The 14,001-nt window shown below is 37.7% G+C and overlaps 1 protein-coding gene across 1 annotated transcript in view; it reads right to left on the reverse strand.

The window, feature by feature from the left end:
- Mdh2 (malate dehydrogenase 2) overlaps positions 1 to 14,001 on the reverse strand; it is a 43,285-nt gene that overhangs the window by 9,700 nt on the left and 19,584 nt on the right. The window contains exon 3 of the mRNA XM_089099358.1: positions 7,838 to 8,005. Within this exon, the coding sequence (XP_088955484.1) occupies positions 7,838 to 8,005 (168 nt within the window). The remainder of the gene's footprint in view (positions 1 to 7,837; positions 8,006 to 14,001) is intronic.

Below are 14,001 nucleotides of genomic sequence, written 5' to 3' on the forward strand. Positions count from 1 at the left end.
ACCCCTTATATGCCCCCAGGACATATATTACAACCCTTACCATAAGGGCTGTGAGGGTGGTTGTCATCCTCTACAGGGACGTACGCAGGGGGGCCTCCGGGCCCGGGCCCCCCGGAAATCTCACGAATTTTTTTTTCATTTTCCCATAATTTACTGATTTTTCTCACAGAATAATGGGTTTGAAGGATTTGGCCCTCCCCCCAAAACAAATTTCCCCCCCCAGAAACAATTTCCAATCAAATGAGCCCTTTTTGAAATTTCTACAACAGCTTTCTATATAACCCACCAATCACTTTCAAGTATTAAAAAGGGCACTAGCTCTCTCAATTTCCAATTGAATGAGCCACTTTTGAAGTTTTTACGACAACTCTATCTATAAAAACCTTATATGCCCCCAGGGCAAAACTTACAACCTTTACCCTGGGGGCTCTGGGGGGGGGGGGTTGTCATCCGTAAATACATAATATCCAGAACTTTAAACTGCGTTGAACAAAATGGCTATCTCTAAATTTTGATTGGATGTGAGGGGGGTTTATTACTCCACTTACTTTTGACTATTGAAAAGGGAAATTTCAATTTTCACTCAAATGAGCCCTTTTTTAAATCTCTACCACAGCTTTCTACTTAAAGTTTACAAGTCCCCAGGGCATAGCTTAAAACCCTTATACTGAGAGTTTTGTTTGGATTATTACCTGAAAAGACCTAATTTTCAAAACTGTCGACTATGTTGGATAAAAGAGATACCTTGGAATTTCGATTGGATATGTCTGGGGAAATGGTGGGTGTGAGAGAGGGGTTAGTTGCCGTTCAATCACTTTCGACTATTAAAATGGCACTAGCCCTTTCAATTTCCAATTGAATGAGCCCTTTTTGAAGTTTCTACGACATCGCTTTCTATAAAAACCTTGTATTTCCCCAGGGCATAACTTACGACCCTTGCCCTGAGGGCTGTGGGGATGGAGGGGTTGTCATCCTTAAAGACCTAATTTCCAAAACTTTCAACTACGTTGAATAAAATGCTATCTCAAAATTTTGATTAGATGTGTTTGGGGGAATGATACGCGTGGGGGGGTAGTTACCCTCCAATCACTTTTGACTATTAAAAAGGGCACTAGCCATTCCAATTTCCAATCTAATGAGCCCTTTATGAAGTTTCTACGACAACGCCTTCTATTAAAACCTTATATGCCCCAGGTTATAACTTACAATCCTTGCCCTGAAGGCTGTGGGGGAGTGTCCTCCTCAAAAACATAATTTCTATCTGGAAATCCACTACGCTGAACAAAATGGCTATCTCAAAATTGTGATTGGATGTGTTTTGGTAAATGGTCAGAGTGAAAGGGGTGTTAGTTGCATTCCAATCACTTTCGACTATTAAAAAGGGCACAAGCCACTCCAATTTCCAATTGAATGAACCCTTTTCGAAGTTTCTACGACAACTTCTTTGATACGAAGTGCCCTACTCTAAAGGAAAAAGTAATAAATAATACATTGTGCCAACATCGTTCCCTTTTCGAAGTTCCTACGACAACTGCTTCGATACGAAGTGCCCTGGGGTATGAAAAAAGCAAAAAAAAATAAAATAAATAATACATTGTGTCGACATCGTTCTTTACTTAGGCAGCACTATTGCGCTGCCTATGAAAAATCGTCTGATTTTTACATAAATCCAAAGCTTTTACAGTACCAAGGACAGTCAAAATGAAAGCTGATTGTTTGAGTTGGTTGAACATATATCTTAAAAAATTAAGAAAATTTGTTTGAATTTTTACACACAAAAAGCGTAATCACATTTAACTAATTCATTTGCTTAATTATTTTCATGGTTCAGCATGGCAACACAGACAAAAATGTGATAGTGCCTTGATGACGTAATAGTTTTTGAAACTATCAGAAGAAAATATTAGAAAATCCGGTTTTCAGATATGAATAAACCTAAGACAGGTCCAGGGGGGGGTGTTTTTAATTTAATGTCCTTGGTACTTTAATATAAAATTTATATGAACTTCCCCGTAAGTGCTCAAACCAAATAACAGTTTTACCTGCTTCTAATGCGTTTCCTAGCGGCATAGAAATTGGAATAATTCCACTCTCCCCCCCCCCCCTCTTTTTTTATAAAAATTTACTCCTGCTAATAGTTTTGATGCGTAAGTGAAAATTTACTTATGAATTGGGGACGACATAACAACAAGATATTTTCATGTACGTACTGCTTTCGAAATTCCGTTTTTAAATTTTAGTTACGAAATTTGGCAGTAATGACCACAACAGTTAGCAACAACAATTTCTCTCCAGTCAGCCAAATTGTGCTTTAAATAAATAGAAGTTTATTATTAGTGCCCTCGTAAAAAAAGAGACAAAATTGCCGTTCACATCCTTTCTTATATATGTATTCAATAAAGTCTTTTATTTATGAAATTTTCTAAGAAGAAATCAGAAAATTTCAGCCAGAATTCACATAGAAACGTTGCTTTGTTGGAAAAAAAAACAACGTCGAAGAATAGAAAAAAGAAGAAAGTAAAAACCTGTTTGTGCAATAGGCGCCCAGAAGATGCAGCATCGGAGAAAGTGTGTACCCCTTTGTCACTAAAAGTAAAGTCACGGATTATGGCGCAAAGGGAACGCTTATGGTAGCTTTTAATTTTAACAGATTATAAACTTATTCAAATTACACTACTAGAAGCAAAAACAAGTGTAATTCCTTCAATACTTACCAATTAAAAGCTAGATCTTAGGCTAATTAAAAACAAGCAGTACACCCCTTACCACATTCAACGACGATGGTAAGCTGTAGTCGACTATGGTAAGTAGCTTGACATGAAAGTTGTAAGTAAGTCAGAGATAAATGCGCGTAAGTTTTGAAGGTCAGTACGATTATACTAAATTTGGTACATTATAACATGAATAGTAGAAAGATGAAACAACCACTTGGCTTGAAGATAGAATAGAACCATATTAGTTTATGAATTCGTTTTAGAGACAAACATTAGGAAGCAACTGCTCTACAGATCAAGATTTTGCTCAGGTAGAGTTGATGCAACTCCGCCTTGCTATGGCCGAAAAAGACAAAATAATTCAGCTTCAACAAAAGCAAATAGATCTATTGCTAAATCTTGTGGTACCTGAGCTGAAAGAGGAAGTTGCCAACCAGCTTGAACAACAAAGCGCTTCCAAACAAAGTCGCTCACAGTTTACTAGTCGACCACACACAGAACAGAAACAGAATAGGACGATTTGCAAATATTTCAGCCACAGAAAATGCAACAAAGGTAAAGTTTGTACTTATGTTCATCCTTGCAAGTTTTATGCAGCTAATAAGTGCCAGAGTCAGAACTGCAAGTTTGATCACACGAACCTGTGCAAGCATGGTTCGTTACGCCAGTGCCCTAACAAACAGAAATGCAACTTTGTCCACACCACGCAACAGGAACTGTCTCCAAGGCAGCAACCAGCGAGGTCTCCAAATACCAACCATCCTAGACGTTTTCAGCTTAATAATCATAGAAGACCGGTTTCTAACGAGAGAGGTATTTCTCCTTTGTATTTAATGTACCTTAGCCTAAATGCTGCTCCTTCTTTCTTATCAGGTAACGGCCAAGTTGTTCAACCCAGCCCAGTTCTCCCTCTCAACTGGAGTATGGCGAGCCACTGGCCATCTCTTGGGGTCCCTGCAGCCCCCAAGCACGTTGTTCCAACAAGTTCTAAAAATTTGGGAAACTTCTAACATTTTTCGGTGATCTACCCCAGGTAGATAAAAAGAAAGAAGCAGCAAGTTCTTACGATCTCCCCTCTTTTCTCCTTGTTAATGCCCGGTCTCTAAGCAATAAAGTGACGGAACTTTCGACAAGACTAAATGACAATAGAGTTGATATTTGCTGCATAACAGAGACGTGGTCTGCCCATGAATTTAACGCCCAGATAAGTAACTATAATTTTAAGAGTAGGCGAATCAAGGAAGTTGCAGTCGTCACACATGGAGGAGTAGATATGTACATTCGAAACGATAGACCGCATCAGAGATATGAAGGCTCTCAGACTACCGACTACGAACTGTTGTGGGTAATACTGAGACCAAATTTTTTCCCCGTAAGTTTTCCTCGATCGTAGTTGGAGTACTCTATTATCCGCCGCGGTCGAGTTACAGGCGGGAGCTCATAGCCCATCTACAAGCATGTTTAGATGAGATTAAAATGAGACACTCAAACAGTTCTGTGGTTCTTATGGGTGACTTCAACAACCTACTACCCAGCTGGATTGAACGATCGCTAAGCTTGAAGCGAGTTGTTCATGAAAAGACAACTCAAAAGTATGTCATTGATCTCATCTTCATAGGTATTTCCGATTTCTCTAGCGATCCAGTGACGTTGCCGAGTCTTAGTAAAAGTACACATTTCTGTGTGCACTCGTGTCCCAGGGAGGAAAAGAGAATAGGAACCAAGCGATCTTTTTTTTATGCCAGCCTCTGACTGAGTCTGGAAAAGACCTATTCGCTAAAAGGGCTATTTCGAAAAACTGGAAAAGTTTGTACAGAAACTGCAATATCAACGAGATGTATAGAATATTTTCCACTGAAATACGGATAGCTTATGATGTATGTTTTCCAGAGAAGACAGTCACAGTAAACTCAGCTGACAAACCCTGGGTTAACTCGCGCCTGAAAAGGCTGATACGCAAACGCAACAGGCTCCATAAGAAAGGGAAGATAGGTGAAGCTTCCAACCTGAGAAATTAAGTAATCTTTGAATGTAGATTGGCTGAGAAGTCCTAAGGTTCAAAAATGAAGGAGCTCATGACCACAAACCCAGCCGATTACTATAAAGGAATAGGGCTTCTCACTGGCTCCTCTGTAAGGCAAAGTGTAAGCGTATACGACGAATCTGGGAATAACCTCGACGCAAACGCTATTGATAAGTGTTTTGCTAGTATTTGCAGAAGCAATCCACCAATTTCCAGTATTCCCCCTTGACTGTTCGATCTAAAACACCTGCGATTTTCCTTCATGAAATTGCAAAGTTTCTTGAGATACTTGACACCAATAAGGCAACTTACCCTGGAGACATTCCAGCAACCCTGTACAAAGAAAACGCAGCCTTTCTAGCTGAACCTCTCACAGCCTTTTTAAACCAATGTATGTTGAGTGGTACCTTTCCGGATGATTTAAAAAAAGCAGTTGTAACACCAATACCTAAATTTTTGAATCAGAAAGGGGTGAGTGACCTACGACCTATACCTTTGACCCCTATTGTATCTAAGGTTTTCGAACATTTTCTAAAGAAATGGCTACTAGAAGATTTCTGTAATAAAATAGATCCCAGTCAGTAGGAATTTATCAAAGAATCTAGAACAGTACATTATCTCATCGAAATTGTGGAAGAAGCCCTGGAGCATTTAGAAAATAAAGATACATTTGTAGAAATATTGCAAGCAGACTTAGAAAAGGCTTTCGACAAGTCAAGCCATCCGCATATTCTTGAGTCAATGACAGATTTTAGAACTTTTTTAATTCGGATAGTTTATAGTTTTTTACACGGACGGCAACAGTGTGTTGGTGCTGATGGGGTACAATCGGATTTTTTTAGGTTTTCTGTGGAATACCCCAAGGTAACAAAACGGGACCTGTTTTATTTTTAATAATGTGTAACAAAATTGCGACTTGGCATGAAAACAGAGCGAAGTTTGAAAGACAGTATGTCATTGCTGATACTTCATAAGCTAGGATCCATGATTGGTACGGATGGCACAATTCGTCGTTTGGAGGCTGACTGTGAAGAAAAACGGCTTTCAATTAATAGGAAAAAGTCAGCACTTATGAGTGTCGTTTTTGAAAAAAAAAAGTTCCTAGTCAAAGTGATATAAATATGCCAATTGTAAATAGTATGACAATTTTAGGTGTGATTTTTAACTCAAAAATGTCATGGATGGAACATGTTAATAATTGTACTAAGAAGGCGAATATACCGTTGCGCAATCTAGTCACGATTCAGTTTTAGTCGTTTTTCACTGTTGAATTTTCATAAACTGTACATTCAGATTATTACAGAGTATGCTTGTCCTGTGTGGCATCCGGGGCTAAGTAAAGAGCAAAGAAATGACCTTGAGAATGTGCAGAAACGAGCTACCCGTGTGATATTAGGTCCGAAATTCACGAATTATGATGATAGCCTTAAAATCCTAGGCATAGATGGACTAGATGCCAGGCGACACCAGCTTACAATGGCCTTTGGACAGAAGCTTTTGGAGCAAACAGGCATCGAGATTTGCTCCCTGAATCGGCACGAACAGGGTATAATACAAGGCACCAGAATAAACTCGAGCCTTGTACGCCCGTGCCCACCAACCGATACAGATTGTCTTTTCGACAGTATTTTGTGTCTCATTTTAATAAGTAAGTGACAAGGAAGAGTGATTATTTAAACTATATTCTGTTTCATTTAATTCTTGTTATTTGACACAATAAATTCGTATCGTATCGTATACACATTAAAAACAATATTTCCTTATTTTCCATTATTACTACTATTTCTATTTCAGCTACTATTACTATCATAATAGTTGGTAGCAAAACCAAGTAGGAGTTATAGTCTAGTCCTACCAGAAGGCACATAAACTTCAGAATAGAATAATCAGAATAACGTTTAATGTTACTTACACGGTTGCCACCCAGATAAAATTTTAAGGTGCATAATTACTATAGGAGAATCCTTTCTACTGGCAAAATCCTATTTTTTATAGCCGCCAATCAGTACCATACAAAAGAGAGCATCAAATTTTGGTAAAAACCAGTGAAGAGTACCACCCAAAAATAAACAATGCCACAAATGGTGTATTCATACCATGGATAGCTATCCTGACTACAGGAAATAAAAGATATAAATTGCGGAACAACTAAAGGGACAAGAGGAAAAAGTTACAAGAGGTTCACTCATTAGCACTGACCTTAAAAGAATATTTTTCTATTCTTTTTTTATATTATTTTAAAATTCTACCCTGGACGTTTCTGACAGGTTTCAATGCAGAAATGGATTATTTTTTCCACAGAATGGGGGAAATATCACTTTCGCACTGACAAAAAAAAAATAATAATAAAATTAATAATTTCCAGTTTATTTTAATCGAGAATTTTGAATTATGGTTCTGTGTAAGGCTGAGTAAGTCAAGCTTCTTTGGGTTTTTTTTCTCCTCCCTCCCTTCAAAAATTTATTTAATTTTTTGGCTAATGTTACATTGTGTTTAGTCCCTTACAGGCTACAGCCTCCGGGCATTGTTGCGAATTACGCTTTTTTTAAAATAAATAAACCGAATCATTATTAGATATTTAACTTTAGTGTTTAAAAAAAAACACACACAATCAACGTCAAGCGTTATTAATTCAATGATCATCAGCCAAGATAGCACTCAAAATTTGTACAGAGTAAGATACATAAGTCTCTATTTTGAAATAACAAAAATTTATAAGCAATGAGGTTGGATTTAAGAACAATTTCTCAGTGTTGCCATATGGAGACCTCTAATTATAATTCATTTGCTACATAAGATTTATGACAAAATCGATACAACAGTCATTAATAGGAGCAGTGAATCTTACAACTTGAGCTTTTGGCCTTAAAGTATTTTTACTCTGAGTTTCAGCCTGGTAATTTTTTGAATTTTTATTTAATAAGGTTTTGAATTCCCTATACCATGATAGTATATAATCATAAAAAACACTCAAGTTAAAGCTTTAATCGATTCAAATTTGAACCTTGATTTGAGATCATCCAAAAAAAGAGTCTCTGAGCTTGAGCTTTGATCAACAAGACCATTCCTAAGACTCACAAAAGAAAAGACGAATACTTACAGGGTTGGAGATGATTCCAATTAAAGCTTTGGGGCAAACTTCAGCGCAAGCACGGGCCAAATCTCTGACAATTGAGGCATTCGTGTTGAATAAATCATCACGTGTCATTCCTGGCTTCCTTGGTACACCCGCAGGAATAACGACAATTTCAGCTCCTTCAAGTGAGCTCTAGAGAAAAAAACAACTTAGAAATAAAAACCCACGAGTACTCCTAATTTCAAGCCCCCCCCCCCTCCCGAAAACTTTAGATATCATGACCTGAAAATCATTTTGATATTTCACAAAACATCAGGTACTCACAAGTGCATTTATTTTTAACTCGTTACAACAAAATAATATAAACTTACCCTATATAATTGGTAAGCGCCCCTAACTTGCAGCCAGTTACTAATCGGATGACAATCCCGTAACAAGAGGTATCTGAAGCGAGTATTTCTCACGAGTACTTTTACAATCAGAGTCAATAGGTCTTTGTATGCTCACAAGAAGGTATACGTTGGCCTGTACGAAGGTAAAGGCCACCAAATATTTCTTATTTTAGACATTGGATACAGTCAGACACTTTATTAAAAGTTGGGAGTTTTATACGTAAATATATAAGAACATCTTTTTGTCTCAGGACTTGGGATACGAGCTGAAACTTCTGGGTTTTTTGGGGGGAGGGGGGGGGTTGCTCTACGATTTTTTCGGGGGAGGGGTTTCACAAAAAACCCTTAAAAACGCATAAAAAATTTGTTTGTATCCATTTTGGTTACGTAGGGGGGGGGGGGGTTCAAACCCTCAATCCCCCTGGGTACGGCATTTGGGGGGGGGGGGGAGGAGACTTAGAATTTAGCGTTTGGGGGAGGGGGAGATATGTTTTCCCAGTCCTCACAAAGGTATATGCCATGTTTTTTTTTTATAATGCCTGCCATCCGACAGTCTCTTAGGCTAGTGGACGATACATAATGAAATGACATACTGTTAGCTGAAACAGTCAATGTGGAAAATATCAATACAGATGTGATGGATAACAAAATAAAAAAAGGAAAAGGGACTAGAACAAGATTAAGATAAGAAACACCATTTCCCGAAAACCTGAGGAGCAGCTATAATTTACATATTTGACAAAAACAATAACGTTCAGGAAATAAGGACAGTACTGACTTGGTGTCACTTCAAATTGCGACAAAGTTGATAAGATTGATAGAGCTGCGATTCTTCTTATACACATTGACATTCAGGATCTCTAGATGATTTTCATATTAACTTCAGCAGCAATTTACTTTTTCTTAAACAGGTTCTGAGACAAAACCGGCTATATATAATGATCAATATTAAGAGGGTTCAATACCTTAAACACAATTTTGTGAGCCTCAACGTTGGCTGACTGTCTCAAAGGCAAAGAGAATTCTCCCGCAGGACTAATAATCATTTGAAAGCAATTGAGACTTTGTGGTTTGACTATAAAATTTTATTGAAAAGACAATAAAATTGCGTCGCAAAATTTTCAATTAAAGAGGGTTGCACCACAAGAAAATCGCAGAGCTGCCAAACTGAGCAAATTACATTTCTTTTTAGGTGATTGGCTTCTAGTTTTCCGATGTTTACATAGATCGCTTATTCAAGTTCTATAAGTTAGGCAAAACGACCCAATCGATTCTAAATAGTTCTTGTTCAGCTCCCGTGCTGTGAACATCTATCCAAATAAATAGCATTTGTAAGTGACAAAAAGGATTATTTATTGCACAACCCAAGTATATTTCATAAGGAATGTAAGTGATTGCAATCCCTGACCTAGATTCAGTGTGAGATTACCTTTTTAGATTTTGAAATCTCATTAACTCAGTGACCTTCAAAAAAATTCCTCGGACTACAAAGTTGTAACTCTGCTTTGGCGGCACGGGCTGCTTGATCGGATTGAGTGTATATGAGTGGCTGTTTTCGGCATTGATTTGGAGTTCTTTTTTGTATTTATAATGTTATGAAAGGAATGTCAAATATTAAATAATTGGTGACTAATATATTATTTTGAGTAAAAAATTTAATGTTATTTCTCGATAGATGATAGATTGTATCAAAGTAGAAACAATAATTGCTAAGTCGACAAGCTTTTTCAGTCATGAAACCATTCTAAAGGCAAAGGAGGTCTTACATCAGGCGCTAGAAATTGGAACACGTTTAATTAGATGCCAAAAAGACGATGAAAATGTCCTTGACATTTGTAAGTGGTTATCTACGGCATTGAAAGAAAAACGTATGATCCCAAAATTCGTAATTTACTCATCATGTTAAATTCCAACAATTGGTGATGCAATTGCTGCAGCCTTAACCTGTTGCATGAATGAACTTTCCCGTAAAATTGACAGTTTGTCTGAGCTAAATAAGCAACATTTCGCAGTACAGCAACTTCTGCCTGGCCCTCTTCCACTCAGTCGTCTTGCACCAAGGACCAATCCAATCCTCCTACCTATGCTGTTGTGTTAAAAAATTGCCCATCCAATCTTTCATCTCCACTATTAAGGAAAGATTTTATTGATAAAATATGTCCTAAAGTTGCAAATGATATTTCAGAGGTGAAACGTTCTTCATCAGAATGGAAAATTGTCGTAAAAAAACCGCTGCCTCCTCAATTTCTGACCAGATGAAAAAGTTCCACCTTGGCCTTTTAGCCTCTGTTAAATCTCCCACCTTTATCGGTATAATAAAAGGCGTACCGACAGAAATGAAAGAAAAAGATCTAGGGAAAATTATTCAAAAGTGTGTCAAAGCTTTGCAGTGTGGCAAGTCACGCGTCTATAAGATTTATTTTGAACAACGGAGTGATCTCGATTCTTTTCTGAAAAATTCTGTGAAGGTGGGTTATGAAAAGTTAACTGTCCAGAATTTCATATTCATACCTAGACGGTGTTTCAGATGCCATCAGCAAGGACATTTTGCAGCTGATTGTAAGAACGCAGAACTATGCTCTCGTTGTGGGTCTACGGAGTACTCTCCCATTAGGGATAAGCCATGCGTTTTGACCAAGTTCTGTATTTCGTGTAAAAAGTTTAATCAAACCTGTCGCCGTATCAAATGCCCTTTTAACCCTCGAACTGAAAAACGGGCATCTCATTTGATTACTTTATCTTCATTGTTTATCTTTTACCATTAATTATAGCATTTTAAAAAAAAAACCTACTATTTAAAATGTACTTCATAAACATTATCTCCTGTGTTTGGAGTAATATTTCTTGACAAACCACTGCCTTAGTTTAATTTACATTAGTGCCACTTTCAAAACTTTTTCGGTTCCAGCTAAACGTAGTGCTTCTAAAGGCAGAGCTTCCGGTCGTATTGCTACTTATGTAGCATCGAATCTTAATTCTAGTGTTTTCTTTTCTTGTGATAGTTTTTTAGCTGTTCGAGTAGGTGAGTGCGCAATAATAAATGTTTATTTACCCACAGTTTATAAAGATGAAGATTCGGAAAGAGATTTCACTTTAGCAGTTAGTAAACTTAGCTGTTGTCTTCGTGATGTCCTTAAACTGAAAATCCCGTGCTTGATCATAGGTGATGTTAATTGTGATTTGAATTGCGGGTTGTCTTCAGCTTCTATCCGTGCTTCTTTACTATTAGGAATATTTGGTGATGATTTTAAAGTTCAACAGAAATCTGCTCAGTTTACTTACATTCATTCTTCCTCTTGCACATCTAACCTCGACCATGTTGTGTCATATAACCTTGATATACCTTGTGTTGAGGTAGTTTCCAAATTTCGAGTTGCACACCATCTTCCTATTGCTTCTAGTTTCAAACGAGAAGCTTCTCAGATTCCAGTGTTACAGGCTTATACTGTTCGCCGGCACAAGTGGTATACTTCTCGCGATTGGAATAAAATTGACACATCTCAGTACATTGAAATTTCAGATAGTATCCTAAACAAGATCCGGGTTCCATTTCATCTACTGCAAAAGTCTCCTAATAAAATACATTAATGAGGTTAGATTAACTCTTGATATATATTCCACAGAAATCTGCCATGCACTTTTGTGTGCTGAAAAAAGGGCAGTTCCTCTTAAAAAAATACGTGTTGGTCCCCAAGTTCCCGGGTGGTCAGGAAATCTAGTGCTGTCTGAAGCTTGTGACCGTGCTAAATTTTGGTACAAATTATGGAGAGATTGCCTATGCCCCCGTCAAGGAATAGTCAATGAACTGAGAAACGTGTCAAAAAAATGTTTTGCTAAGGAACTTGCCCTTCATGGATCTAAAATGCAGACACTTTATTCCGAGAAGGTCAGGAATTCACCTGATCTTCTGTGGAAGCTATTACCTCGTACTATCTCCTCCAATTTGCCAGACCCGAATGACATTCCTTTGTCCGAGTGGATATCCCATTTTTCAAATGAATTTTCCGAGCCTGATCCTGTTTTAGAGTCACAATTTTGTGACGAGCTCTACAAATTCATTGATGAATCTCCTGACCTTGATTTTGTTGTTACTTGTGACGCTGTTATAAAAGCTATTTCCCAACTTAAAAAGAAAGCGTCTTGTGGGATAGATAAAGTGAGCACTCTACACATCATTAATGGAAGTTATCTATTGGTGCATCACCTCAGCCTTCTCATGCAAATGATATTTGTTACAGGTATTGTTCCATCCTCGTTCTGCATTGGTGATCTGACTCCGATTCCCAAAAAAGGGAAATCTGAGCTGCAATGTTCCTCTTTCCGTCCCATCACCGTATCTACTACGACATGCAAACTTTTCGAGCTTCTTTTTCTTGATGAGTTAAGACAGAAATATTACGTTCCCCCATATCAGTTCGGTTTTCAGGCTAATCTTGGCTGTTCTCATGCTCTTACAGCAGTTTTTACTGCCCTCGCCGACGCTGAATCTTCGGGAGAAAGTATGATCCTCGCCGGACATGATGTTAGACGTGCGTTCGATTCCTTAATTCATTCGTCCATGCTTCTTCATATGGCAAGGCGAGGCGTAAACCCATCAGTTGTCCGTGTTCTCAGGGATTTATATAGCAATCTAAAAGTGCGTTTAAAACTGCCATCCCGTTTTTCCCTGCAGTCGGCTCTTCATCCTTCCCTATATAATTGCATTAATTCACGTTTGAGGCCAAACTCTTCGATTCCCTCGAATATGCTTGTGAATCCTCAGTACCCCATCCTCGTTAAGAAAGGGACTAGACAGGGAGCTATCACTTCCCCAACCCTGTTCAATAATAGTGGCCTGGAAACGCAGGCAAAGTGTCTTCCTTCATGCATTTTTGTGAGAATCGATATGTCTCTTATCTGTTATGCTGATGAAATCCTGAATCTCAGCCGTACAATCAAGCGGATTGAGCAGAAGTTCAAAATCCTCAAAGATGAATATTCAAAAATCGATCTGTCTTTTAATCCTGAGAAATCCGAAGTAATCCTTTTCAATTGGCGAAATCCCTCTACTTCTCTTATAAATATGGACGGTTCTCTTGTTAAACCCTCAGACCATATTACATACCTGGGCCTCCCAATTGGCACATCTATAGGCCACACACGTCGTTTGCTAATTTCTCACGTTGAGCGTAAAATTAGCATTTCTTATGCTGCAATTATAAAACGTAAATTACGTTTCAACCAATACATTCTAAATCCGATTGACAACACCGCAGATCTTCTTCATCTGATTTACAGTGGTTTTTTCTGAAGATTTTTGACAATTATAGATAAAAAGCACCTACAATCAATCTTCATCAGACTTGTTAAGTATCCTTTACATTTGCCCCCGTGAACAAAAAACTATAGAATCATTCAAATGTATTAGCTATCTGACCCTAATTTTAGCATTAATGAATCTGTATCCTGTTTCCAAAGTAAGTTTCATCATTCTTGGTCACTAGTTTCTTCATAATAGTTTTTTTTATATTAATGTAATGCATATAGTCTAGTCACTGTTCGTATTAATGTAATCAAGAGTTTTCTTTTGTCATGTGGTTGAATTTTCAATGTGTGTTTGTGTCCTTCTTTTCCTTCGTTTTTTTTTCTTTTTTGTTTTCTTTAGTGATTACTCCGTCTACTGTACCTTTTGTACCTTTTTTTTGACGGGCAATAAATGAATAATAATAATAATAATCCCCTTAAGAAATGGTGATAAAAAAATAGGAGGACAATTTCTACCCAGCAAAAAGAAATATTGAAGCAATATTTACTTTA

This window comes from Artemia sp. Qi Xiang Cuo, chromosome 13 (assembly GCF_049724085.1).
Source record: "Artemia sp. Qi Xiang Cuo chromosome 13, ASM4972408v1, whole genome shotgun sequence".
Taxonomy (NCBI): Eukaryota; Metazoa; Arthropoda; class Branchiopoda; order Anostraca; family Artemiidae; genus Artemia; species Artemia sp. Qi Xiang Cuo.